This window comes from Phytophthora infestans, genomic scaffold, assembly GCF_000142945.1.
Source record: "Phytophthora infestans T30-4 supercont1.6 genomic scaffold, whole genome shotgun sequence".
NCBI lineage: Eukaryota > Oomycota > Peronosporomycetes > Peronosporales > Peronosporaceae > Phytophthora > Phytophthora infestans.
In genome coordinates, this window is record NW_003303753.1 from 1,672,661 (window position 1) to 1,700,095 (window position 27,435).

Sequence of the window (27,435 nt, forward strand, 5' to 3'; positions counted from 1 at the left end):
ATGGTCGGATCGGAAGTGCAGGCAGTATAGCAAGGTGTGTTGAACTCCGTACAGGACTATACCACCTAGTACTCATTTTATTGGAGATGCTGGCTAAGCGCTGCTTCCTGGACTGATAGCCCTACTGTGCTTGCGAGGAGGGCGGTGTATTAACGCCACGACAGAAGCAGTTTAACTACCTGCATTTGCACTCGCATGACTGTAGAGAGTACCTCTCGTATTCGGTAGAGGCGCTATCAAATGCTACAAGGTGTGATGGGCAAAACAAAATACCTCGTAGTGCTGCTGAATTTGTTCTAGCTCCAATGGGTTTGCACAATTTGATGATCCGATACCTGGATAGTGCGCGCATCATTCAGTACACTGATAACAGCAGCGACGACGACTTGCTGGTGTTTACATCACCACGAATGTAGGCACCATTTTGCTAAAGTAGATTGTTCAACGCATGTGTCTGCGCTTGAACGTTTTGGAAAAGCTGTCGCATAGAGATTAACAACCCCTGGCTGTGGTTTTGATCTCCTGATCCTCTTGACACCTTCAGTGCATCTGCTATACTGTGAAGCCCGTGTCCAGCGATATTCAAGCCCTCTGCAGTTTCAAACCTGCCACCCGTGCGCTTTCCAGTGTAACGTCGCCACCTACGGGCTTCTCCAGGACCAAAGCTATCATCGTTTGTTTCATTGCCCCCCCCCGCAGGCCGCGTCTACGCTACCGAGCTCTTCTCCATTGGATCCGGGACATCGCTTGAGAAGAATGGGTCGGCACCCATCCCGTCTCGATCGCTCCACACATCACGCATGATCTCGTATCACAGGGGCTCTTTTAATTGCTTATCCGTTATGTTGATGCAAAGCTACCCGGTACGCAATGTATTGCTTGTGCGTGTGCTTCAGCTAGAGCATTGTGCTTCATACAAACTCATTATAGCCTTTAAGCTACAATACGAAACACGTTTTCGCAACGACAAAACTCTCGATGGAAACTTTCGTTTCGAATATTCCAGATGACAGCTTAAGCAATAATTACTGTACGAAACGAATCAAATCACATCGGAAACTTCCCTCAGGCTGCATCTTAATGGAAGATAGCGACAGCTCCCAAGACGACCTGCTCGGCTATGGCGCCACTGCATCTATTCAGCTTGGGCAAGAAGAACCTTCACCTGCCCCCGAAGAAGTTGGAGATGCACTGCACCCGCATGCGTCTGAAGATGAGGGTCTAATCTGTGAAGAAGTGGTGAAACTTGAACAGCGCAAAACCCAAACACAGTCTAGCTCGCCTCCTTGGTTGCAAATAGCTTCACTAAACGTTTGCAGTCTAGAGCTAGCATATTCTAAGTTCCCCAGTAGTATTTGACCACACTTCTCACTAATCAATCCGATGACAAAGTAGAAAATACTACTTAGAGCACTTGGCCACCTTCCGTAGATTGTAGCCATATCCATCCATCTTGTAGGGTACGCTAGACGTGATACAGAGGCCCTCTACCCCCACTACAGCATGCACGCGAGTGCGAACCTGTCCGGATCACGTCCGGTAACTTAAACGAAGCTTGTAAACGTCGTAGTTGTCGATGGGTTAATTTATAGAAGGTCAGAAATGTGTCGTCGGTGACGTCGTTGACATCAAATCGAACACCTAGTAATGAAAACCGAGGCTTTGAGTCATAGAGTAGCGTCAGCCCCCGATAACGAAGTCTTGAAATGGTCTCCCAGTCACCATGTAGTCGTTTCATCCGTGAGGCATCCAGCATCTTCCTTGCCACGCGACGACACTCGAGAACGTCGTCGTCGCTGTCCGATTCCATCTCGTTTGGAGGGCGCAGATTTGACACGGGCTATCACCTGGTTCCGTTTCGTTGTTTAGAGCGCAACGCAACTTGACAATAACACGAGACGAAAAACAACAAAATTTATCAGAAATTCTTAGATTTTCTCAGATTTTAGTTTCGTTCTGAACTGCTTAAGCTCTCTATTGTTAGCTAAATACCATACAACCTCCTTGTAAATTATATGCGACTTCGCGGTAGGGGCAGCTACGAGCGATGCCTGTGGCGACCCCACAACGTCAAGCTCGGAGAACTTGTTAGTGGACACCAGCGCCGACGATATTGTCGCTTCTTCTGTGTCTCTCGCGCAAACGTCTGGTTGCGCGGTCTGCAACTCCAATTGCCCCCACACCTGTGAGCATCGGTGGTGGTGAAGATGCTATATCTGCTTACCGTCCACTCGAAAGCCGCGGAAAAAGTACTAAGAAGGCTGCGGCGACAGCTGACGTTACGGTTGCTTGGACGCCAAAGGCAGCAGAAGAGCTGCTGTGTCTTTGATTCGTTACGAATTTTTAATAATCGCAAAATAAATACACCGGAATAGCACCGAAAAAAAAATTATCGTACCGTCAAGTCGACCTCGTGTATGCTGCCCGTCCCTACGTGCCTCAGCGTAGCCTTTCCTGATGTACACAAGGCCACATCGTAATCTGCTTCTGGTCCAACATCAAGAAAATGTTGCTTTGTAACCATATCGAAAGCGTAGGCGCTAGTCTGCATGGCTAGTGAAGCTAGCTCAGGATCTTCAGCCATTGCTGGGCGGCTTCCGACGCGATGAAATTGAGCGAGGTACTGCTCTTCCGCGTAGTTCTGTAGCGTGATCAGCATAGATATGAGCTCACCGATCTTGAAGGTTGCATTAACCACATGTTTGATTTTACCCCACTTGGACTCGATTCGATTGTTTGTGTTGTTCTGTGATGTGGAACACTGCTTCTCTTGAAGGAAACTATTCATCCGAATTAACGTCCCAGTTTTTCGAGAATGTGACGTACAATGGGTGATCCTCGTTGCTGTCCAGCTTTGAAAGCAGAGCAGCTTTGCAATCAATGTATTCTTGCTCCGACCTGGCGTACACCAGCGCTTTCATGATTCCCTTTACCTCCTTTTTCACCTTAAGTGCATACCACACGACTTGCTTTTTCAGCCGTGTCACCACATGCCATTGACACAGCAACTGTCGTGCGTCTGGAAAGGCTTCTTGCAAGACATCCTTTTCGTGGACCGCTTTATCTGTCATTATAACTTTGATGCTGGACCATGTTGGGTTGTGAATTTTGAAGCTTGTTAAAGCTACTCGAAGGTTCGCTTTCTCCTCGCTAACGACCAGCGCATGGTGCACATATTTTCCCTGCGTACCATTAAATTCAAACATGAAGTCATAATATTATTTAAGTAAGAAGCACTGCTTACATTTCTAGGCTAACACACCTTTCCAAACACATCATACACGACAAAGCTGAAGAGTTTGTTGCGATTTTCGTTTGTGTCGTGTGTAGAGTCGACCATCACGACTTCTGGAAATGCACGAAATAAGCGCTTCATTCGAGCGCTTTGAAACGTCACGACACGGGCTACCTTGGACTCGCAGTCAACCATAATCTCCGCCGGGTTGCCTCTAGTCTCACCGCAAAATTCATCAAGGACAGCTCATGCTTGTTCCGCATCAGAAAGATTTCCTCGGAGCTTTTGTTTCGAGCGTTGAATTATGTTATGTACGTCATTGAGGATGGTATGTTTCCCTGCAGTGGTTTCAAACAAAACATACCTTAGTACACCGGATGCCCACCAAATTAATACTAAACGCGCACAATAATTCAACACAGCAATACCGCATTGCCACGCGAAACTTACCGGCTCGATCTCGTAAGTGCTAAAGAATTCCTTTTGCATTTGCACCAGCTTTATGCATCTTATATAATTCTTTCTCCAAGTGAGCATTCTTAATGGTCCGATTCTCTGCATAGTCGAACCACTGATGGGTTGTTGCGTGGTTATGGTAGCCTTTTTCTTTCAGCGCAATGTGCCAGCCAGACCCTCGACAAGATGTTACTCGAGCGTTGATTTTTGCTATCGCGGACAACAAGGTGATTTCGCTTTCCTTTCCCTCGCTTTTTGTGCGTCTGACCGTGCGTACACTTGAGCGTCTTGCAATAAGCTCCAAACGAGTCTGGTATCAATTTATACGCGACTTCACCACACTGTAGACACCACGCTCCCGTCGGCCCCACCATCAACACCAGAGCCAAACGCTCCCTTCTTCTTGGCGACTAGTTTCTTCTCGGCAGCTTTTTTTAATCTGCTCGTTACGACTCGACACAGACGTGCTCGTACGAGATGAAAACTGCTGAAACGTTTTGGCTTGAAATACGGCAAAGGCTACATCGAATGCCTCCCATGATGACCAGCGACGGCTCATATTCGAGAATACCATCTCCAGCAAAGTCCGAACTCGGGAGTTTAAGGTCACCGGAAAGAATCCGGTCACTCGTTTGGCGTTCATCCGGCTCAACACCAGAAATGAGAACTTCACTGCTGGCTGCCTCTATTATCTCGTCTTCATCGAAAAACTCGTAAGCACGACGATACGCAACACTAGACTCGGTTCCAGCAATCGCAGGTACCTCCATTGCATGATCGTCCACGTAGTCCGAGTCGTTACTATCCGAAGGAGGACTTTGAGCTTCTTCTTCATTGAGCTGAGTGAAGACTTCACCAAGCGCGCAGAACTCCATGCCAGCGTTATCTTCTTGTGAGCTGGACTCTGCAGGTGCTTGACGCGAGCCATCATCCTTCTCTTGCCTTGTCCTTCTAATTGTGGAGCAGCGTCTTGACGACGTTTCGCTGCTACACGCTGGGCCTTTTCAAAACACTTCTGTCGAAAACTGTGTTTTCTGGTAAGTTTAGAAGAGCGTTGAGTTTGGCTACCTTCGTCGTTCGAAGCTCACGCATTTTTCGTCTTTGCTGCGCTTGCTCTTCCCGCTCCGCGACCAGCTGAGCGGCTTTTGGTAAGGTTGGTGGATCGCGCGCACTTTCACTCGGCAGATTCATTCGGCTTCCAGGGTACGCTGGGATGTCGGAAGCCTACCAAAACCAGATTAAGTGTCAATAAAGCTCAGGTAACACGCACAAGGCATATAATGTACAGGTTTAAAGCCTAAATTGCTTTGAAAAATGCACGTACCATGGGTGAAGCTGTTCTCAAGCTGCACAGGGTGGGTCGCAAGCAGGGAGGAAGATGGAGGTTCCTGTGGTTTGCCGTCTAAAGGGGGAGCGACGAATGCCACTCAAATAGCTCTCGCCCTGTATTCCAAATATTTAAAAAAAATCAAGATGACCTGAGCCTGTGAATCCCCTTTTCCCTTTTGTAGAAGCGGCTGTTAACCGACTCTAAATGCCACCGGATGCGGACATGATTTACACATTAAAAAACATAAAATATTGCTGCATTTCCGGTAGCAGCAGCGTGTTCCTGATTTGCACTGGGGTATCTAGGCGGATAGTCGGTGCCCACGCCGGAGTTCTATTGCAGAAAATGAAATTTATCGTAGTAATCGGAATTGCTGTTATTCGGGATACTAACAGCTAATAAAGAGTAGTAATGTGGTGGTTGTCATTCGTGAAAATGGTCTGGTGGTCTGGAGATCTGAGGTGGAGAGCTGTTACGCTACATTACGCGTACGGAGTGTCATGTGAGATGGTAGGCCGTCTACTTCGCGTCTCAGGACGCGCTGTCAGACGCTGGTACGCTCTCTTCAAGAAAACCGGTCAAGAAAAGCGAGCAACAAGACCTGTTTTCCCTTCGGTCATCGTCATGTACGTATAGTCTTACGTAAAGGATCACCCGTGCTTTTACGTGGAGGAACTATTGTCTGGGATGAAGGCACGCTTTTCACAGCAGCAGCGAGGCCTTAATGCTACGTGTGCGTTGGGGCTTCTACGATTCCAGCTGAATCTGCCCAGAAATGTTTTGGAGCGGCGACCTCGTGAGGCTCTACCGATGGAAGTCGAGACATATCTGGCCAAGCTGAAATCGTTTTACAGCTATCCTGAGCAGCTTTTTTTCTCGATGAGATTTCTAAGGGCGCGATGCGTAGGTACGCATGGTCCAAGCGCTGATCAAAAGCTATCGTTCGTGTACCTTTCAAGCGCGGAAGTCGTGTTTCTATTCTGGCGGTGTGCGACGTCCATGGATTTGTAGCTTGGACGACTCGAGGGACGTTCTCACGTAAACGCTTTCACAGAGCGTTTGTGCGTCAAATCGTCAAGTATTTAAGCACCTGGCCACCTTCTCGCTCTTTCGTTGTGCTGGACAACGCCCGCATACACATGTATCGGAAGCTTGAGGATGTCGTCCGTTGGTGTGATGCTATTTATTTTACCTCCCGCTCTACTGCCCCCATTTGAATCCGATAGAAGTGTTGTTTGGAAGGCTGAGACAGTGGCTTGCTCGGTATGCAAACCTAGTGTTTTGCCTGTACCCCGAGAAGGTTCTCGAGGTGGCGATGAGGCGGTGCCTGTCGTGTGAGAATCACGGAACCAACCTGTTCCGACACTGTGGATACGGTCAGAATGGGCTGAACGTGTCATCTTTTCGCGAAGAAGAGTAGTTTGGAGAGGCGGGGCGGGAAGATGAGGTGGGGTGGGTGGGACGATTTAACGAGCGAAGTGAGATTTGTTTTAGTGCAGAACTTCTGCATTAGAAATTTAAGGTCCTGTGATGCCTAATCGCTTGCGTGTTCGGCGTCCGATACGTTTTCGTCTGGTTCAGGCAGTGGGACAAATGTGTTGAACACGACACTTGCAAGCAGATTGTGGTTTGGTAGCTCTTAAATGCATCAGAACTCGACGACATCGATCGTCATAGGGAGATCGGTGAAGCCACTAATGCGCACTGCCATCGTTCGATAAATAGGCTCTGCTTCAACACCTTCGGCCTCACGCATAGCAGCGATATGCTAAGCTTGGGCGAACGCGGCTGTATCTGGAACGGCTAACTCGGTGCCTTCAGGTTGGCGAGCATGCGTCACAGACCAGTGTGTATGATCAATCTCTCCTACTTCGACACTAGGACGGTCGGTTAGGAACGCGTCGATTGTATATGCTGCTTCCTGGATGCGAGGGGCAATTGCGCGTCGCGTACCGGTAAGATTTATGCTTTTCTTCGCGTCAAATGTGAACAGTTCAACCACAAAACGACCTGCGCGTTGTGATCGTCTTTGGTGGTTTGCACGCGCAGCCGCCATCATCGTTGTAAAGCTTCGCTCTGAAAGCGAAACAAAGTCACGCTGACGTGAAGTTTGGCCGGGTTTGACGTAGATATTTGGGTCAGGGCGCACAGTCTCCGACTTGTATCGCCGCAGGGCGTCAGTTACTCTGGCCTCTACTTCAGTACTGAACTCCATAAAGCATTGCCCTTCCTGTAGCGCAAAACTTGCATTATCCACATCCACATTAGATCTGCTGGTCTTGCTAGTCTCACCGGTTTTGCGGACTGGCGTCGGCATATTGCACTTGATTCGTCGAATGCCGATGTCAAAGTGGGTATTCGTTCAGGCTGTTATATAAATCGAGCACGGCACCATAATTATATTTGGTAAAAAAGTATAAATAGGAGTTGGATGGAGTTATTCCGGGGCTTGCATCACACAACCAATTTGCTCGGGTAGCTAAATCGAAATATAAATCGACCGATTAAGCAGTTGAATTAGGCAAAACAATCGGTTATTACAATAAAAAAAATATTATCCGGTAGAACTCGTTTCACTACCTACTTGCAAGATCTATTCCTTCGACGGACTGAAGAACTGTAGAATGGAAGGTTGATTCGCTTTCAGCGTGATGCTGTTTTTCTTTGGACGTCCTGGTTTGCGTTTCGGAGTGCACATTGTTGCAACATTTTATCTTTGTCGGCCTCGGCTTGGGCGGCAATAGCAATTGCCTCAGGAGCGTCGGGACAGTATCTGAGGTATTGCGAAGAAACTGAAAAATATTTCGCCGCGAGGGACTTCAATTTCTTTGGTGGAAGCTCTCTCGTTGAATAACGAGGAAGCTGGGCACCAGAGATGAAAGCTTCCCAAATGCTTTTCATATTCGTACCGAACAGCTCCGCCAGTACGGCTTTATTTATGCTCTCAATGTTTGTTATTGCAAAATAAATGGAGTCCTCGTCGTGCATGTTAGCGGGACGGCAAGCGGTGCAAACTCCACGATCAGTTTCGAAGAAATAGTTTGAGGTATATTCTGGAGGTGGTGGTGAAAAGTATTTGGAGAGAAGAGAACCCCACCCAGCAAAAAATGGACGGAAACGGTCGTTTATCCACTAGTGTGTATATGTTGTCTCGACGTATTCCCCCTCTGCACCAGGCTACGACGCGATCCGCAATATTGTGAGAATGCCCAGATAGCAAATGCACAAAACCACCTTTTTGTACGAAAATGACCAAGAGCATAGCAAAAACATTAGCACCACTTTCGATTTGTTCTGTCCAACACAGTTGTCGAGAATACTGAGGCCGATCTCGGCTGGTTTTATACTATTGTAAGCTTTGTTTTGCATAGTTGTGAGGTGGTATAGAAGGCGTAGACTATAGAGTGCATCCACATCTTTTCCTTAAACTCGCTCATCAAGTAAACGCGGTTTCGCCCATGAGAAGTGTCAGCAATTACAAAGCTCTGAATCATCAAATTGCTGTTTGAATAATCAGCTGAAGGCCGACAATGACCATAATATGGCATCGAAACTCCATCACCCGAAGTCCTCAGCTTGAATCTGAATCAGACATTCTTTATGCTCTAGGGACTCTTCATTTGTATCTTCGTTGGACTCTTTACTTGCACATTCGACAGCGGGTATATCATCAATGCTGTTCGCGATAATTTCTTGCGGATGTGTCTGTGTAGTGCATGTAAAGCTGCGCATTACTTAACAAAAGAAGCCACGAAGCGGCGCTGGGTGATGGCTTCATCGAGGTGCATGTTTTTCTCCAGCACAAGTGCGTTCCTATCTTCATCAGAAAAAAAATATTGCTGAAGTAAACCACTTAGCTCAACACAGCAATCACATACATCCTCAGCAGCTCGAGTCAAACGAACACCTGAGTAGTAGAAGTGGTCGTATTGGAGAAATGGCGAGTAGCTTAAAGTCCAAGCTTTCGGATTAACGCGGGCGATATTGTCGACATGGCGAGCGTGTGCAATCCTCCAGCTCAGCTTAGACTCCGTGACGTACTGCCGTGGTCGGTGGAGTGCGCAGGGGAAGCCATCCTCTAATATCCATGAAGCACAATGACGTTTGAAGCGCTCCAAATCATCATCCGAAAAGCATACCGGGGTCACATCGGACCACGTCGTATTCGAAGATTTTCAGCTCAATCCTCAAGAACCTTCCTTAATCTGCACACACGACTTCCACCCACCAGAATGATCGCCTTAATTACACGTTCGGAAAGCCCCTGTTGAAGTGGGTGCAACACCACGCCTTCCGATTGCTGCCATTTTTTTTAACCTCCTTGGCCAGTGTCCCATGGGTCCCAGTCGCTGCGAATCCTCTTAGCCGCTTCCTCGCCAAGGATAGCTATAGCTCGAGCGTATGCAGCTGTTTTTCTGTCGGGCCCTTAACGCCGTTTTCGTGCTGGTCGAGTCCCGTGTGACCCACCTTCACAACGCGAGCTCATCTTTTTATGCTACAAACCGAAAATGGGAGCATGCCAAGAGGCGGTAAGACTGCAGTCGTTGTCAAGACAAAAATTATTTTTTGCCGATACCGATGATAAATTCTGCGGGATTCCGGAGTCCCACCAACCGCTTCAGCTGGAGAAATATCATCGTTTCCTTCTCTACCTCAAATAGGAAGAGAAATCTGGAGACGCGTTCAGTAAAGGCTACACAATCAACGATGAGAATGATGTGGTTGTCGCCACGTGTATTGCTACTGCTCAGGTTGTGATGACTCTCGCTGTAGGCTGCAAGCCACTCGCACCAGCCCCCAAGAAACCGAAGCTTACCGTCGACGTTTTGCACCTCGAGCCCATGTTATTGTCTACTGCCATCGCGAGCTGGTTCGAAAACAACTTGAGATGCACAAAGCACACATTCCTACTAAACGCTAGTTTTCTTTTTCGAGAGGACGACATCCACTTTGCCGCAACGAAAACCAGGCAGCACTCTTACAGCAAGAAGGTGGCTGCTGCTCTATATTTTGTGGGCTCAGCAGGAGGAAACTGCGAGATCAGTGTCGTAATGGGTATGTCAAGAAATTCCGTGATGGAAACTACTACAATAGTGGTTCGAGTTTTTGGGATCTGTCGCTTCTTTTGTAGAAGCGTTTTTCACAAGGTCAAAGCGGTTTGAAAGCGATTGAAGCTGATTTTGCGGCGAGTCACGGAAATCCCGACGTGGTAAGGACAATTGATGGCTCACTAATTGAAATTGAGCGCCCTGATGAGTTTGATAAATTCTACTGTTGAAAATGCTATTCTGCACTGAATGATCAGGCGATCCGTAGCCAAAACCAATCTATTTTGAGTGCTGACATATTTGTCCTGGCTAATGGTCGGATCGGAAGTGCAGGCAGTATAGCAAGGTGTGTTGAACTCCGTACAGGACTATACCACCTAGTACTCATTTTATTGGAGATGCTGGCTAAGCGCTGCTTCCTGGACTGATAGCCCTACTGTGCTTGCGAGGAGGGCGGTGTACTAGCGCCACGACAGAAGCAGTTTAACTACCTGCATTCGCACTCGCATGACTGTAGAGAGTATCGTCTTAGTAATAGGCGACGTTTGGTCCTAAGCGACAGCCCTCTTTAGCCAATAGGATGATCTAAAAAAAACAGAAGGTGAAAATTAACGGTCAGCTAATTTTCAGTATTTAGGAAACCAATTCGTTCCTGCACACTTGAACCAGGATGGCACGGCCAACCATCAAGGGCACGAAAAAGAAGCGCAAACAATACAAGCGAGTTCGTGTTGAGTATGGCCACAAGCAAGAGATTATCACCTACTTAGAAGCAGGCCATACGCCTAGTGAAGCTTTGGACTACTTCTACGGTACTTTGACCGGCAAGGAGCGACGATCAAAGCAGCAACTTATAAGTAAATGGCGCGGTAACGATGCGACGATTAAATCGGCTTGCGAAAGCGGGCATTCACGCCACCTCAATCTTCGTAAGCGTGGTACAGCAACAGTGCTATCTAAAGAGGCTGAAGAAGAAATTGTTCTGTGGATCAACTCTCTTAGAAAGGACGGCGCGCCGGTGTCGCGCACGATGATGAAACTTAAGGGTTTGGAGGTGGCAGAGGACTGTGGGCTTACGGAAGATCAGTTTTCGGCGTCCCCATCGTGGATAAAGCTGTTCATGCGCCGCCAGAAGCTTTCTCTACGATCCAAGACGCGCCAAGGGCAAACAACCCCTGAAGACGCAGCACAAGTCTCCAAAGAATTTAGGTCAAAGGTACTGCAAACAATTGTTGAACAAAAATGTGTCCAGGTATTTAATGCAGACCAAACGGGTAAGTTAAAACTTGTATTTTTCTTATTTTTTGTTTTATAATATAATAACGTTTTCGCTTAATGTAGCCGTTTTTTTTCGAGTACGTTCCTAAGCGAACAATTACAGATAAAGGTACGAAGACGGTTTGGATTCGATGCGGAAATAAGGACAAACAAAGGGCGACAGCTATGTTACTTGGCGATTCAAGTGGAAACAAATTTGACACTTTTGTTTTGTTTAAAGCCGCACCGTCCAAAACAAAAAGCAAGCAGAAAGAAAATGACACCTTGCGAAACGGGTTTGGTACAACAGTTTGGCGCGAAATCAAAAAACTTCAGGATAAGTATCCGTGTAGAATTTACGGCAACAACACGGCATGGTGGAACGAGAAACTTTCGATCAAATTTTTGGAGTATCATTTCGCTTACCGTGAAAATCGTCACGAAAATGTGCTTTTACTATGGGACGACTTTAGCGCACATTGGACCCAGACCGTTCGTGATTTTGCAGCCTCTCTAAATGTTGTTCTGCTCAAGGTGCCCCCTAAGTATACATATGTGTGTCAGCCTGCTGACATCTCGTGGAATAAACCTTTTAAAAGTGAGCTTCGCGCACTGTGGATTGATTCTATTAGACAGCAACTTCGTACATACAACAGCGGTGAACAAGAGCGACTTCAGCGCAAAAAACAAATCGAAGATGAAATTTTGCTTGCTCAAACAAAACTTGATCAAGAAAATACGAGTCGAAAAGTGGCTACCCTTAGAAAAAAACTCGATGTGGAAAAGTTCTCGCTGGTCGCTCCATCAAGACCTGTGATGACGGAATGGATCACTTCTTGCTGGTCGAAGCTGTCATCTAAGACAATAATAAGTGGTTTTGCGAGGGCAGGCTTCCTTACTGATGTTCGGGAGGTCGACATAGAAGAAGACATCGTCGAGCAACTTGACACTATTGCTATCGAATTAGAGCGCTACAAAATTGCAGAGGAAGAAATCACTTCTGACGATGATATAGGAAGCGAATACAGCGGGGCTGAGAACGATATTGATATTGAGGACAAATGATAAATACATTTGCATTTAATATGTTTATCGTGTGCTTACCCATGATCTAAATCGTCACTTTGTTTATCTTAAATCTTGGGATTTGAATTACTAGCTCGTTACAATCTATGTCTGCCCATTGTCGCCAACGACTAAGACGATACGGTACCTCTGGTATTCGGTAGAGGCGCTATCAAATGCTACAAGGTGTGATGGGCAAAACAAAACACCTCGTAGTGCTGCTGAATTTGTTCTAGCTCCAATGGGTTTGCACAATTTGATGATCCGATACCTGGATAGTGCGCGCATCATTCAGTACACTGATAACAGCAGCGACGACGACTTGCTGGTGTTTACATCACCACGAATGTTGGCACCATTTTGCTAAAGTAGATTGTTCAACGCATGTGTCTGCGCTTGAACTATTTGGAAAAGCTCTCGCATAGAGATTAACAACCCCTGGCTGTGGTTTTGATCTCCTGATCCTCTTGACACCTTCAGTGCATCTGCTATACTGTGAAGCCCGTGTCCAGCGATATCAAGCCCTCTGCAGTTTCAAACCTGCCACCCGGGCGCTTTCCAGTGTACGTCCCCACTTACGGGTTTCTCCAGAACCAAAGCTATCATCGTTTGTTTCATTGCCCCCCCCCCCCCGCAGGCCGCGTCTACGCTACCGAGCTCTTCTCCATTGGATCCGGGACATCGCTTGAGAAGAATGGGTCGGCACCCATCCCGTCTCGATCGCTCCACACATCACGCATGATCTCGTATCACAGTGGCTCTTTTAATTGCTTATCCGTTATGTTGATGCAAAGCTACCCGGTACGCAATGTATTGCTTGTGCGTGTGCTTCAGCTAGAGCATTGTGCTTCATACAAACTCATTATAGCCTTTAAGCTACAATACGAAACAAGTTTTCGCAACGACAAAACTCTCGATGGAAACTTTCGTTTCGAATATTCCAGATGACAGCTTAAGCAATAATTACTGTACGAAACGAATCAAATCACATCGGAAACTTCCCTCAGGCTGCATCTTAATGGAAGATAGCGACAGCTCCCAAGACGACCTGCTCGGCTATGGCGCCACTGCATCTATTCAGCTTGGGCAAGAAGAACCTTCACCTGCCCCAGAAGAAGTTGGAGATGCACTGCACCCGCATGCGTCTGAAGATGAGGGTCTAATCTGTGAAGAAGTGGTGAAACTTGAACAGCGCAAAACCCAAACACAGTCTAGCTCGCCTCCTTGGTTGCAAATAGCTTCACTAAACGTTTGCAGTCTAGAGCTAGCATATTTTAAGTTCCCCAGTAGTATTTGACCAAACTTCTCACTAATCAATCCGATGACAAAGTAGAAAATACTACTTAGAGCACTTGGCCACCTTCCGTAGATTGTAGCCATATCCATCCATCTTGTAGGGTACGCTAGACGTGATACAGAGGCCCTCTACCCCCACTACAGCATGCACGCGAGTGCGAACCTGTCCGGATCACGTCCGGTAACTTAAACGAAGCTTGTAAACGTCGTAGTTGTCGATGGGTTAATTTATAGAAGGTCAGAAATGTGTCGTCGGTGACGTCGTTGACATCAAATCGAACACCTAGTAATGAAAACCGAGGCTTTGAGTCATAGAGTAGCGTCAGCCCCCGATAACGAAGTCTTGAAATGGTCTCCCAGTCACCATGTAGTCGTTTCATCCGTGAGGCATCCAGCATCTTCCTTGCCACGCGACGACACTCGAGAACGTCGTCGTCGCTGTCCGATTCCATCTCGTTTGGAGGGCGTAGATTTGACACTGGCTATCACCTGGTTCCGTTTCGTTGTTTAGAGCGCAACGCAACTTGACAATAACACGAGACGAAAAACAACAAAATTTATCAGAAATTCTTAGATTTTCTCAGATTTTAGTTTCGTTCTGAACTGCTTAAGCTCTCTATTGTTAGCTAAATACCATACAACCTCCTTGTAAATTATATGTGACTTCGCGGTAGGGGCAGCTACGAGCGATGCCTGTGGCGACCCCACAACGTCAAGCTCGGAGAACTTGTTAGTAGACACCAGCGCCGACGATATTGTCGCTTCTTCTGTGTCTCTCGCGCAAACGTCTGGTTGCGCGGTCTGCAACTACAATTGCCCCCACACCTGTGAGCATCGGTGGTGGTGAAGATGCTATATCTGCTTACCGTCCACTCAAAAGCCGCGGAAAAGTACTAAGAAGGCTGCGGCGACAGCTGACGTTACGTTTGCTTGGACGCCAAAGGCAGCAGAAGAGCTGCTGTGTCTTTGATTCGTTACCATGAAGCATCGCTTCCAGGCCACCAAGAGCGCCAAGTAGCTTGCTGCAGCTTGGGACATGGCGGCAGCCAAAACGTTTCGGCTGAGAGGGCTTCAAGTAATCCCAGGGCAGTGCAAGTCTAAGGTATAGTGCTGCCAAGCATCGGCTTAAGCTCCTTATACTTGAGGCAGGGGGCTCTTGTGCTTCTTGGACTGAAGGCAGGGAGGGAATAGCTGCCATTTATTCGAATGATGGCGTGGCAGATTAAGTGTATATGATTTGTTGAAATATCCTTGGAGACACTGAGAGATGTCGAATTTGTTGTCATTATCTCCATCTCTAAAAAAATACTGTATTCGAGTGCGGTCATAAATCCCCTGAATAAGCGTGGTGTTTACATTCTATATATTTTCAGAGGTAATAAGGCAGATCCCTTCAGAGAACGCCTTTTTTACATCATTTTAAGCGGACAATAGGAGGGTATACAAAATACAGAGCTACGCTAATTTAGGGAAACTTCTGTACTGTACCAGTTTTATTTTGAATATAAAAGGGGTTATCACGGTTGGAAAGTATGTACATGTAAATAGAATTTTAAAACTACTACGTGTCTTTTTAATTTTTTTTTAAAGCTGTTTGTTGCTCTAAAATAAAAGTTACTTCTTAAAAAAAGTTCGGTAAAAGTCGCAAACTATCGCCTTCATGAGCTCCAGACGCACCCGCAGCCCGCCGTCGCAGGACGACACCAACGCGAGTGAGAGCTCACCGCTGCTACCCCCTGGCAGTATCTCTCTCAATTACAACTCTGATTCGGCAGTTTACGACCGCAAGGAGGAGGACAACGGCAACGGTTCGCGCCGTTACTTTGGGGCCGACGACTATGGCACCAGCAGCAGCAGTAGCAGCAACAGTGACGAGCACGAGGACTTCAGCGATCTAGACCATCAGTTCTCCCCCACCAGCTATCGACAGCAGTCGTCGGACGCCTTCCGACAGATCCCGCGGACCAATTGGCATGGACTTGGGACGCGCAGCAGGTTCAAACGCGGACCTCCGAAGCCGCTCCCGGCCCCGGGGACAGTGAGCCACACGACCCGACGCTCGAGGATGCGAACCATTAAGAAGCAGCTGAGAGAACCGCCGAGCTCCCCCAAGCTTCGCGTGTCCGCTTACTGCACGTGCGACCAACTGCAGCTGTTCAAGTTGCTCAAGTGGCTTGAGAGGGTCGAAACAGGCCAATTGCCCGGAGGAGAGCTGCATCCTGACGGGTGGAGACACAAAATGTACATGGGTGCGATACACTCCAGCTGCGCGCCGGCCCCGGATCATGAGTAAGTAGATAAGAACTGCTTGCAGTGGAAAAAGAGATCACTAGAAGGGCTGACACTCTTTGGATAATGTTGTGTGAGTGTAGGGAGGGATCGCGGGCGCCGTATCACCAGAAGGATGCCTTCTACTTCGCGTGCGTTGCTATGTGTGGACATTAAAATTGACTTTGCCTTACTAATTGACGGGAATTGCGCTTGTTTGCGTTGCAGGACGGGGTGTGCAGTCTTCTGGGGGCTGACAAGGGCGGAGGAACAGGCGCATCTGGTGGCGTTAGGAGCATTCTCGGTGGGTCCAGTTAAGCAGGTTGAGGTCGAAGACATGGACTACACCTACGGAGATGCAAGTCTCATCTGCAACGACGCTATTACACTTAGCAGTAACCGCGCGTCCGAGAAGCTAGCGGTTTCCTTCGCCATGGCGCAGTCGTCGAAGCTGGACGTCTTCGAGGAGCGCGTGGAGGAAACCATCCGTGAGACAAAGCACGTGCCTCAGAACCTTGCGGCCACAGGTTCGATTCAGTATTCGCAGAGCGATATCTCAAAGCTTATCGGTCGGTTATTTATCGAGGTGAGCGAAGGCCATTACATGTTTGTTCCCGTCCATTTGCATCCATTTTCTCACACGAGTGTGGTGTTTGTTGCAGCGGAGCGATGTGAATTTGAACTCGGACATGCTGGACGAGCCAGATTTTTTCTGGGAAGACGACGAGTACGAACCGCTGTACAAGAAGGTGATGAAGTACCTGAGCGTGGATAACCGAGTCCAGATCCTCAACACACGTCTGGATATTCTTCGCGAGCTGTACGTGGAGCTCGATTTTGTGCATTTGGACAGCTCCGATCTATTCTACAGCTTGGGTTTGGTCTAATCTCTTTTGCGCTCCCAATTTATGCAGACTTGATGTGCTAAGCCAACAACTCGCGCACCAGCACGACACGAAGCTAGAGATGATCGTGATTTGGCTTATCGTTGCCGAGGTCGCTGTGCAAGTCGTGTGGAATATCCTCATTAAGGATATCCTGGGCTTTTTTCCGCACTCGGACACAGAATAGATGCCCCCCAGACTCGAGTTACTACATGTAGTACTAAGAAATGGTGAGGACGATGAAATGCACGGTGTTTTACTACAGTACCTAAAAAAAGTACGTAAGCTCATTTTAATGGAGGACTAGCAATGCGGACCGTGGCTTTCGTGTGCTTCCGACGCACTTGCTGCATCTGCGCAATAACGCGACGTGCTCCACGACTGCGCATGCGACCAGTGATTGCGAGCAGCGACTCCTTGTCGTCCTTGTCAAATGCCACACTTGACGCACTGGACGACCGACGCTGTAGATCTTTCCGAGCGAGGTGGCCTCGTGCCAGACGTTGAATCTGGTTCGCAGCACCAGTGCGTTGGCGCTGAACTTCATGCTCCAACGCGATGGCTTTCTGTCGTTTGGCCACTCGCAACTTCTGCAACTGGCGTGTAGCATGTCGGCGCAGGATGAAGTTGTGGCATATGCGCTGGATCTTCACTGCAAAAAACTCTAGCCTCTCTCGTCGTTTAGCCTTCAATATCTGCTTGGCAGCCCGTACTCGTGCATGTGCTCGACTCGCTTGCTGAATACACAGAGCCGCCTCTGTCTCCCGTTCCAGCTTCTCCTGCGCGAGCGAGCATCGCGTCAGATACCCTCGCATTCTAGCCTGGAGGTGCACCACTGCTAGCCGCAAAATCTCCATCTCGCGGCGTCGCTTCTCCCGCTCAATGCGACGCAACTTCTTCTTCTGCTCCAGCACTTGCTGCAGCTCGACGTATTTAACGCGCATTTGCGAGGTGCGCACGTCCATCTTCTGCTGCCATTTCTCGGCCCGTCGCTTCGTATTCTCCAGTGACAAGAGGCTATAGTCGGTGTAGTTACCGGCAATAAATTCCTTCGTGAAACCCGCGGGCCTCGCGTGTTTGGGGCAGCTGAGCGCCAGGTCCTTGGAATCCACGTAGCAACCATAGTCGAAGCCTGACGTGGTGCGATACAAAGGGTGCTCGGGCGCACGCGACAGGATGTCCAGCTTGGTCAGCGAGCGGATTTCACGAACGGCAGGAAGGCCGCTGCCGCACAGACGAGGGAGGATCACACGGTCAGCGGCGTTATTGCTTGCAACACCGGAGCGCGATACTGCCACCAGGCCGTAGCTGTTGAGCGCCAACATCGTTTGCAGTGTGCGCTTCACACTAAATCATGAAGAGGAGACTTCACGCGTACCGAGTGCGCTAAGGCAGACCCCACAGAGCCAGAGGTCGTTGGTTCCACCGGCGTGCGCATCTTATCGGGGCGCTTCAACGAAAATGTGTAATCTGGGAATGGGCTGATACATTTAAAAATGGGCCCAATAAACTTTTGAAGTATTCTACCTAGCCAAAATGATAGCAGCAATTCAAAGCGTCACTTCAGCCTTTTTATGCTCATAATAAAGATTGTTGCTAATAATAAGACATGTTCAGGGCCAAAGGCCACACAAGATAAAGGCGTCAAAAGCATGCACTCACGCAGCTCAGATAATATTTTCTTTACATGCATATTAATACATGCTGCTGCACAATAGGGCTTTCACATATTTAAGCACCTCAGAATAGTCTTTTTTGGTGATTTTGTACTTCATATTACAAGGGAGAGGAGGTGAGAGGTAATGCTACCGATGTTTTCAAGCCATCATCCATTGAATGGTTAAATTTTAACGTTGTTGGCTTGCTCAAATAAAATACCCTCCGAATACAATTTCGTAAGTGAAAGAAAGCTTTCCTTGCGGTTGGCTTTTTAAAAATGTACCATTTAGAAGGTACACTTGGCTAAGCCACCACGATTGAAACACCCCTAGATAGGAATACAGTGTTGGTTCATCAGTCCCAGACACAACAAATCACTGGTTTGGAGCGTTTCTCTCTTTCATTGGTCACAATCACGCACTAAATCTGTGGTGACTGGTCAAAATCATGTTAAAATCGCAGTTTTATGTGGTAGCCATTCGTCCACCCGCGTGCAGCCCGAGCCACTCGATGAAAAAGATCCTCCCACTCTCAGATTTTGTTTGAAGAAGGTAAGCGCTCGCTCTAGCCATATACAGCTGAGAAATCTCAAGCCACTTCGAGTTTTTTAGAGTCTAATCTGCTCTTTACTCTGTTTGCAGCTAACTATGGGCAAGGAAAAGGTTCACATCTCGCTGGTCGTTATTGGCCACGTCGACGCCGGTAAGTCGACCACCACCGGTCACTTGATCTACAAGTGCGGTGGTATCGACAAGCGTACCATCGAGAAGTTCGAGAAGGAGGCTGCCGAGCTCGGCAAGACCTCGTTCAAGTACGCCTGGGTGCTTGACAACCTGAAGGCCGAGCGTGAGCGTGGTATCACGATCGACATTGCCCTGTGGAAGTTCGAGTCCCCCAAGTACTTCTTCACGGTCATTGACGCCCCTGGTCACCGTGACTTCATCAAGAACATGATTACGGGTACCTCGCAGGCCGATTGCGCCATTCTGGTGGTCGCTTCGGGTGTGGGTGAGTTCGAGGCTGGTATCTCCAAGGAGGGCCAGACTCGTGAGCACGCTCTGCTTGCCTTCACTCTGGGTGTGAAGCAGATGATCGTCGCCATTAACAAGATGGACGACTCGTCTGTCATGTACGGCCAGGCCCGTTACGAGGAGATCAAGTCTGAGGTCACCACGTACCTGAAGAAGGTTGGCTACAAGCCCGCCAAGATCCCGTTCGTGCCCATCTCCGGCTGGGAGGGTGACAACATGATCGACCGCTCCACCAACATGCCGTGGTACAAGGGACCTTTCCTCCTTGAGGCTCTTGACAACCTGAACGCCCCCAAGCGCCCGTCTGACAAGCCGCTGCGTCTGCCCCTTCAGGATGTGTACAAGATCGGCGGTATTGGCACGGTACCTGTCGGCCGTGTGGAGACCGGTGTCATCAAGCCTGGCATGGTCGCTACTTTCGGCCCCGTTGGTTTGTCGACTGAAGTCAAGTCCGTCGAGATGCACCACGAGTCTCTGCCTGAGGCTGTCCCTGGTGACAACGTCGGCTTCAACGTCAAGAACGTGTCGGTCAAGGAGCTGCGTCGTGGTTTCGTCGCTTCGGACTCGAAGAACGACCCTGCTAAGGCAACTCAGGACTTCACCGCCCAGGTGATTGTGCTGAACCACCCTGGCCAGATCGGCAACGGTTACTCGCCTGTGCTTGACTGCCACACGGCCCACGTTGCCTGCAAGTTCAAAGAGATTACGGAGAAGATGGACCGTCGTTCGGGCAAGGTGCTCGAGACTGCCCCCAAGTTCGTCAAGTCGGGTGATGCCTGCATGGTCATCCTCGAGCCGTCGAAGCCCATGACCGTCGAGTCGTTCCAGGAGTACCCTCCTCTGGGCCGTTTCGCCGTGCGTGACATGCGTCAGACTGTTGCCGTCGGTGTCATCAAGTCGGTGAACAAGAAGGAAGCCTCGGGCAAGGGCGGTGCCAAGAAGAAATAAGTTACGTTATTTGTACGCAGCTATTGACACTTCTTTACGGGCACAGAGCGTCGAAATTGTGTAGGAGGCTACAAATTGTTCGTTTTAACAGAATTAAGACGCTTTTTGTCAACTTATGTTGGTACAACTGTTGTATTACAACTATCAAAAATACGTGTACGCTGTCCACATCTGATTCTCATCTACTGTACAGAAATGTTGGCGGCTAATGTAGTACTTCCTCTCGTTGGTAATACTGTAGTAATTGCAACAGTCTCCTAGTCAAGAACGTGGTTTTTCCTACAGACTCGCTTTAGAAGTGCTGATTGGCGGAATCGTCGCGGTGTGATCTCTTTTCCAACGCTGGTTTGCGCGCGAAAAACGCTGCTCAGACGCCAGAGTTATCGACGGAAATTAACCGCAAGCAGCTTGCCATTTCACAATTTTCAGCATCTTTAACACCAGATAATCCCCATTTCCAAGCCGCATGACCAACGCAGCCGACTCAGCTGGGGCCACTTCGAGGCCAAACCTAACGAACCGAGAACGCCAGGATGTCGTCCTCTTCATCCTCATGCACAGCGTGCGGGGGGAAACCTGACTGGGTTGCTTGGAGCCAGGACGCTCTGGATCGTGCCGCGCTTGCCATTGTATCGCCACTTAAGATCTTCCTTTTCCAGCTTCTCCACAATGTCAGCAGGAATACCCACAACAGGGTTCGACTTCATCGTTCTAAACAAAACAAAAGCCGTCGGGAAGTACGGTACGGCCTCCTCCACGGGTGTCGACGGCGGCCACAGACGGTCTCCTAGCAGACGACGGTAGTTTAGGTCGCCTTTGATGATCACCAGCGTCGCCTCCTTAGCAAGACGAGTCTGTAGCTCAATGGGCATCTCCCAGTAGTAGGTGTAGCGGTTCCAGAAGATGTCAGGCCGGATCTCTAGCTGATCCCGTTGGACGTACCCTGCCAGACGCTTGACCAGAGCCTGAACTTCCGGCAAGCAGGTATCGCGCTGCATCTCCTCTATATGCTCATGCACATCCGCAGGTGTCGCGTCCAAGACGTACATCGGTTCAACCTTCACGTTGAGCGTCACTTTACCGCACCATCCATGGGCCAGTAAGTGATCTGCCAGGGCCAAATCCAACAAAAGCTCAGTACCGCTGTTGTCGTTAATGTATTGCACACTCAGAGACTTTGCGTCTGCCTCACGTGCCTTCTGCCCCAAGAAATCAATCACTTTGTCGCTGTGATCTACAAGCAGCAGCTCATCGTCGAACACAAGAGAAGCGCCCGCTTCGCTGAGAGTGTCCTTCACTTCCTTGTAGCATCCGTCTGCTTTGTTGCCCCACAAACACAACTTCATGAACCGCTTCAGCTGGTCGTGACGGCTCTGAGAACTCGCCTCCTCCTGAGCCGATAAACCCACAGCTGTCTGAAGCAACGCCCAAGGTGTCACCTCTTTCAGTTCCGCCACTTTAGAAGGATGGAACGGGTCGATGCCCGTCGTGTAGTACTCGGCCAGCAGCAGTACCAGATGCAACATATACTGTTCGCTCAAGAACCACGGCGAGTTCTGCCACGTGTAGCTCTTATTCTTGAGTAGGTTCTCCCATTGAGCGCTCGTAGGAGACTTGGCAGCTTGTTCGGGATATTGAGAGGGCAATGGGACCACGGCGTCATTCACCATGTCGTCGGCCAGTTGCAGCAGGCGTTCGCACTGCTCCTCGGAGAACCGTTCACGGTTGCTGGCCACGCAGTCGCGGACAAGTCCCGGTAGCCGAGACGTGTAGGATTCATTGGCGAAAGTGCCAGGGCATTGGTGAAGATCTCCTCTCCTGCGTACACGCGCGCGAGGAACTCTGCTGAGACTGTCATGGTGAATGCGCCTTTGATAGTGCCACTCACGGTCCAACCAAGATTGCAGCTTGGAATGCATAAACACACCTTTGGACTGATAGCACGTAATACATCAAATATGAAAAAGTCAAACCGTTTCCGCCGAGAACACATAATCGACATATATTCCGACCAAATTTGCCGTTTTGGTCCAATTCAACACAAATTTCCCTATTTTGAAACGGCTCAGATCGTACTTAAGTGGAAGGAAAGTCAATACAGCAGATTTGCGCTACATGTATTAATATTGTGTGCGCGCTCATTTATTTTGAGAAGAGCGCACAATAATTTCAAACAAAGTGAAAAACGTGAAAGCAACTATTAATTCATTACAAGTATGAAGTACAGTACTGTAGTGGATGTCAGACTACATGTACTTACTTATATCATGTAACCGTCATGCAGCATAATAATACAACTTCAATAACGAGCATCAGCTAACGCATTTTTGATTGAGCCATCAAAGATGCGTTAGCTGGACGAAGTTACTCCAACGACAATCTCAGGTTGTAGTCATAATCACTTTTCGCTAATAGCAACAACCTCGACTCTGCAGCAGCATGAGCGTCTCGGACGAATACATCACACGAGTGCAGCAGCTGGATGAGCTCGTCGCCAATGTGCAGGACACGTTCGCGCACACAACATGCACGGAGCGTATGCCACAGGTATTGCGCGACTGCGTTTCCAGCAATGGTGATCACCTCTCGGCCGAAGCGGTGACGTGTCTGCTGCAGCTGGCCGACGACATGGTTAACAACGCAGAGGTTCCGCTACCCTCCACATTCCCCGAACAAGCTGCCAAATCCCCTACCAGCAAACACTGGGAGAGCTTACTGGCTGGCAAGGGCTACAGGTGGCAAAACTCGCCATGGTTCCTGGTGGAGCGGTAGGAGAGAATGCGTCCTACTAGGAGTCCTAAAGTGTCCTACTGTCCTAAAACCTGGGATAAAAAACTAGCAATTCGGCTCATAAAAAAACCGATATTTAGGACAACACAATGAGTTTTAGGACGAAACAAGCCAGGGTCCGCGTGTCCTAATAGGACACTCGACAACTGGACACTCAGCTGTCCTATTAGGACAGACTGCAACTCAGACCACTGTACTATTAGGACAACACCACGCCCAACATGTACTGTCCTCAAGGTAGGAGAGAATGCGTCCTACTAGGAGTCCTAAAGTGTCCTATTGTCCTAAAACCTGGGATAAAAACTAGCAATTCGGCTCATAAAAAAACCGATATTTAGGACAACACAATGAGTTTTAGGACGAAACAAGCCAGGGTCCGCGTGTCCTAATAGGACACTCGACAACTGGACACTCAGCTGTCCTATTAGGACAGACTGCAACTCAGACCACTGTCCTATTAGGACAACACCAAGCCCAACATGTACTGTCCTCAAAACATCCTCAACTGGCCTAGCTAGAAACAATAATCATCTTAACGCCCCTCTCTCCAAGAGCAGCCGACTCTTTGTTGTGCGCGAAAAGCACCTCAACGAAACTTTTCTACTTCAAAGTGTGTGACAATATTTTTAAAGCGTTTCAAAGGATGACAGTCATTGAAGGTCATAATAGCCGCTAATAACGGTTGAGCGACTTCAACATACACATAGCAAACGACGGTTAATAATCAGAACGTAACGATATAGGGGGGGGGGCTCAAAAAGCAGCAAAGTACTCGCAAGGGCTACTTGACTGCAAGTCGATCCGAAGACGCGGTTAGCAAGCGATGGGGGTCTTGGTTAGCGCGGCAGTGTGCTCGGCCTGGTTCGTCGAGTTGTCTGGCGTCGTCGGGGTGTCGACAACAGGTGCGTTTGTGGCAGGCGAGTCCGGGCTTGGAGCCGACGTCGATGAGCAGTTGGACGGCACGTAGACTACCAGGTCGGCCTTCAGGTTGGAGCTGACACCGACCGGCAGTTGGCACTCCTCCAGGTTCATGGCCTTCACGTCAGCGAGCAGGGTGTTGCAGGCAGTCGAGGCGCACATCTTGTCAATGGTGGCCTGGTCCGGGATCTCAGTGGTCCGTGCCGCACTGTTGAACGTTCGCGCTCGTGAGCAGAGCGGACAAGACATTGCTTCCGCAGGTGGCAGCAGAGGCCAGATAGAAGCTGCAGAAGGAGTAGCCGCGATCAGGGCTCTGGACTGGGGATAAATTGGTCGGGAAAAAACCGTTTATACCACCCACCCACCCCGAGAGTTTGCAGGAAGGGTTTATTGAGGATTATAAAAAACCCATCCACCCATCATGTTCTAGTCCGTCATTCACCCGCCCACTATCCCTCTCCTCTATCAATCCAGATTTATCAATCTCTAGTCCATCCATCAAATAGCATATCGCCTCGAGCTCCAGAACTTGGTCGAGGTCCAATCAGGTATCACTCTTAAATTTCCTTGCTTCAGCACAGGGGGCGACGGGCCGAAGAACTGTGAGCGATCGCATCAAAACCCCGACGTACTTTTGTACAGTGCACTGCAGTCGTTGATTGGGCGCTCAGTATGGTATAGGGGGCGTAAAGCCACGGCATTCTGCAATGGTCAATCCGCAAACACTGTTTGCATCGATAGACCTGCACATCCCACCCTGCTGTGCAGAGCAAAATCACTACTGTGAAGTTTGTGAATTAAGAGTGTCAACTTTGGTAATTTCATATATTAGAAGTTTGTAAGGATTTAGAAAACAAATATTTCAGTAACTACATTCTATTAATAGATTTAGCAATATACAAAATCGTCGCTCTGGTTGCTCGTCCCGGTGTCCTCTTCCTCATCTTCCTCTACAAACACCCGTAGTAAGTCTTCCAGATGCGAGTAGCGCTCAATGTCTTCATCACAAATATTCTTCGCATTGATGAAAATATGTACTAGCTTCTCCACCCGATCAGGCGCCAACCGGTTGCGTAGTTTAGAGTGAATGAAGGCGTGAGCCGAGAAGTTGCGCTCCGACGCAGCGCTAGAAGCCGCGCAGCGAAACAGACGCAGCGCTATGTCCTGCAGCAAAGGGAGATTATTCAGTCCACACCAGAAGTCGAAAAGCGGGATCTTGCGCTCACAGAGTAGGCCCCATTGTCGTGGTTGCGTTACTTTCAGATCTCGGACATGCCGATGATAAGCTGACAACTCCACGATCACTGCGTCCGCTTTCTCCTCATCATGCCATTGTACAACAAAATCCTCGACAGCGCTGCGAAGAGAAGCATCCATGTCAATCCCAGCATAGCGTGGGTCTAACAGGTATTATCCCGGCCAAAAAGGCTTGGACAAAAATGGTAATATATTATATCTTAAATTAGAGGAATGTAACTCCGCAACCGTAGAACCGATTTCGTTGTGTGTCCCCTTAATAGATAGCTTGGTGTCTATTTATTCTCGTAAGAACTTCACAGCATCTAATAATGTTCACTACTCTTCAAATGCCCGCCGGTAAGAAATTGACTGCTGCTGTGAAGTTCTTGGTTGTGAAGACCTACGAGTTCCTCCGCCAAAAGAAGGCCTCTGCACCGCATCTATGAAAAGAAGGAGTTCGTTATCATGTCAAAGAGTGTTTAGGCTTTGCTACGGGCACCATTTCAGCTATATGGGCGCACTGGGAGCAGCACCACGACAAGGATTTCACCTCGGTAGGCTGTACTTCATATCATTTCAGTTATTATTGATGTTTAACATTTCAGTGGTCGACAAATTAATTATGACAGATGGAAGGTCCAAAATGAAAGCTGTAGCCGATTAGGAATATGAACGGGTGACCCGTTGTATGTTCTTTACACTCTAGATATTCTTTTGACGGGTTCTTTTTAACAAGTTTATATTTTTCTAACAATCGTCAAATTGCGGTAATATTTGGAATTTATCCATCCGGTTCTGAAAATCCCCAACTATTATCCCGGCTCTGCCAATGAATATGTATGCATGTTAGTACGTGACAAGCCCACAATTGCAAACAATTCTGCAAGATATAGAGCCCTTTTTTAACGGCCGATTGGGAGACCAATGGTTGCAACCATTGGTAGATACGCAAAAATAGACCTCAAAATCGGAATCTACGCCCGATTTTACCCCTTATATCTAACTATCGTTATGGGTTTTTTGAAGGGAAGTGTTACCTTTTTTGGACCAAAGTTTGTCCAAGGTTTGGTGGCCGGGATTATACGCAATGCCGTGAGCATCTCCGTAGATAAACTCAAATCGCGAGCTGACGAGCGCATCCACGCTCTTGTACTCGGCTGCAGTGAGTCCTGTAGCTTTTAGCTCGTTCGGTAGGTCGACAAAAACTTGGTAAACCTCCGAAACTGGTGTGACGTTCTTCTCAAACAACTTCAGCGCCTTCGAAATTGGCTTAAGGATGGCGATAGCCTTCTTTAAGCGAGGCACAAATTCAGCCGATGTCACTAGAGTATGGACGCCACGGCGGGTCTTTTTTTGTTTTTTTGTCTTCGCCTTCAGGAATCCGCGGGCTGACACACGAGAGAATAGTATGGCCTCTGCAGCCAGTACAGTCTCGAAGCACTTCAGCAGGGATCCCCATCTTGTGCCTCCTGGCTTAGCGAGAACCTGTAGATCTTTCTCTTCAAGCTGTGCTGAAAGCTCTGCCCACGCTTTGTGATTCTTCTTGAAGAAGGTAACCATTTCCTTACATCCACTCTGCAAAGTATCCATCCATTTTACCTTTTTTACGATGTCCTTGACTAGTAGATGTAGGCCGTGGCAGACGCAGCCGTGGAAGAAAGTTTTGGGAAACTTGTTTTGCAAAGTTTCCCAAGCGGCCTTGTTCGCGTTAGTATTATCTGTCACCACGGCGCCGACCTCGAGAAAATCGTATTTGGCAATAACTCGCTCAATGTCCGCTGCCAAAAACTCGGCATCTTGCGCTTGAGTACCGGTGTAGACGCTCTCAAAAAAAAACGTGTACTCCCCGCAAACGACGACATAGTTCACAACAGCAAGGCCATTGATGTCTGTCCCTCCATCCGTGACCAAGGTCACAATTTTCCCGTCCAGAGCGACTTTGAGCATCTTGATTGACTTGCTGTACGCACGATCGAGAAACACTGTAGCTAGCTGCTCGGGACTTGGGACT

The 27,435-nt window shown here is 48.5% G+C and overlaps 8 protein-coding genes across 8 annotated transcripts; 3 read left to right on the forward strand and 5 right to left on the reverse strand.

Annotated features, from left to right (window-relative positions):
• Positions 1–1,273: 1,273 nt before the first annotated feature.
• On the reverse strand, positions 1,274–1,756 carry PITG_04636 (uncharacterized protein; the record flags this gene model as incomplete). Its single annotated transcript, XM_002905333.1, has 3 exons — positions 1,274–1,305; positions 1,361–1,465; positions 1,510–1,756. 3 exons carry the CDS (start codon positions 1,754–1,756, stop codon positions 1,274–1,276), a joined length of 384 nt encoding a protein of 127 aa, XP_002905379.1.
• An 11,846-nt stretch (positions 1,757–13,602) lies between these two features.
• PITG_04637 (uncharacterized protein) lies at positions 13,603–14,085 on the reverse strand (the record flags this gene model as incomplete). The annotated part of the gene is made up of 3 exons (XM_002905334.1): positions 13,603–13,629; positions 13,718–13,794; positions 13,839–14,085. 3 exons carry the CDS (start codon positions 14,083–14,085, stop codon positions 13,603–13,605), a joined length of 351 nt encoding a protein of 116 aa, XP_002905380.1.
• A 1,238-nt stretch (positions 14,086–15,323) lies between these two features.
• Positions 15,324–17,026, forward strand: PITG_04638 (uncharacterized protein; the record flags this gene model as incomplete). Its single annotated transcript, XM_002905335.1, has 5 exons — positions 15,324–15,976; positions 16,060–16,107; positions 16,184–16,541; positions 16,618–16,775; positions 16,870–17,026. The coding sequence occupies 5 exons, from the start codon at positions 15,348–15,350 to the stop codon at positions 17,024–17,026; spliced, it is 1,350 nt and encodes a 449-aa protein (XP_002905381.1).
• A 44-nt stretch (positions 17,027–17,070) lies between these two features.
• On the reverse strand, positions 17,071–18,283 carry PITG_04639 (uncharacterized protein; the record flags this gene model as incomplete). The annotated part of the gene is made up of 1 exon (XM_002905336.1): positions 17,071–18,283. The coding sequence occupies one exon, from the start codon at positions 18,162–18,164 to the stop codon at positions 17,127–17,129; it is 1,038 nt and encodes a 345-aa protein (XP_002905382.1).
• Positions 18,284–19,145: 862 nt separating this feature from the next.
• Positions 19,146–20,593, forward strand: PITG_04640 (translation elongation factor 1-alpha, putative; the record flags this gene model as incomplete). Its single annotated transcript, XM_002905337.1, has 1 exon — positions 19,146–20,593. One exon carries the CDS (start codon positions 19,146–19,148, stop codon positions 20,475–20,477), a length of 1,332 nt encoding a protein of 443 aa, XP_002905383.1.
• Positions 20,594–21,028: 435 nt separating this feature from the next.
• On the reverse strand, positions 21,029–22,396 carry PITG_04641 (uncharacterized protein; the record flags this gene model as incomplete). The annotated part of the gene is made up of 1 exon (XM_002905338.1): positions 21,029–22,396. One exon carries the CDS (start codon positions 22,394–22,396, stop codon positions 21,029–21,031), a length of 1,368 nt encoding a protein of 455 aa, XP_002905384.1.
• Positions 22,397–22,916: 520 nt separating this feature from the next.
• Positions 22,917–23,249, forward strand: PITG_04642 (uncharacterized protein; the record flags this gene model as incomplete). The annotated part of the gene is made up of 1 exon (XM_002905339.1): positions 22,917–23,249. The coding sequence occupies one exon, from the start codon at positions 22,917–22,919 to the stop codon at positions 23,247–23,249; it is 333 nt and encodes a 110-aa protein (XP_002905385.1).
• An 831-nt stretch (positions 23,250–24,080) lies between these two features.
• On the reverse strand, positions 24,081–24,434 carry PITG_22745 (elicitin-like protein; the record flags this gene model as incomplete). The annotated part of the gene is made up of 1 exon (XM_002905340.1): positions 24,081–24,434. One exon carries the CDS (start codon positions 24,432–24,434, stop codon positions 24,081–24,083), a length of 354 nt encoding a protein of 117 aa, XP_002905386.1.
• Positions 24,435–27,435: the final 3,001 nt, after the last annotated feature.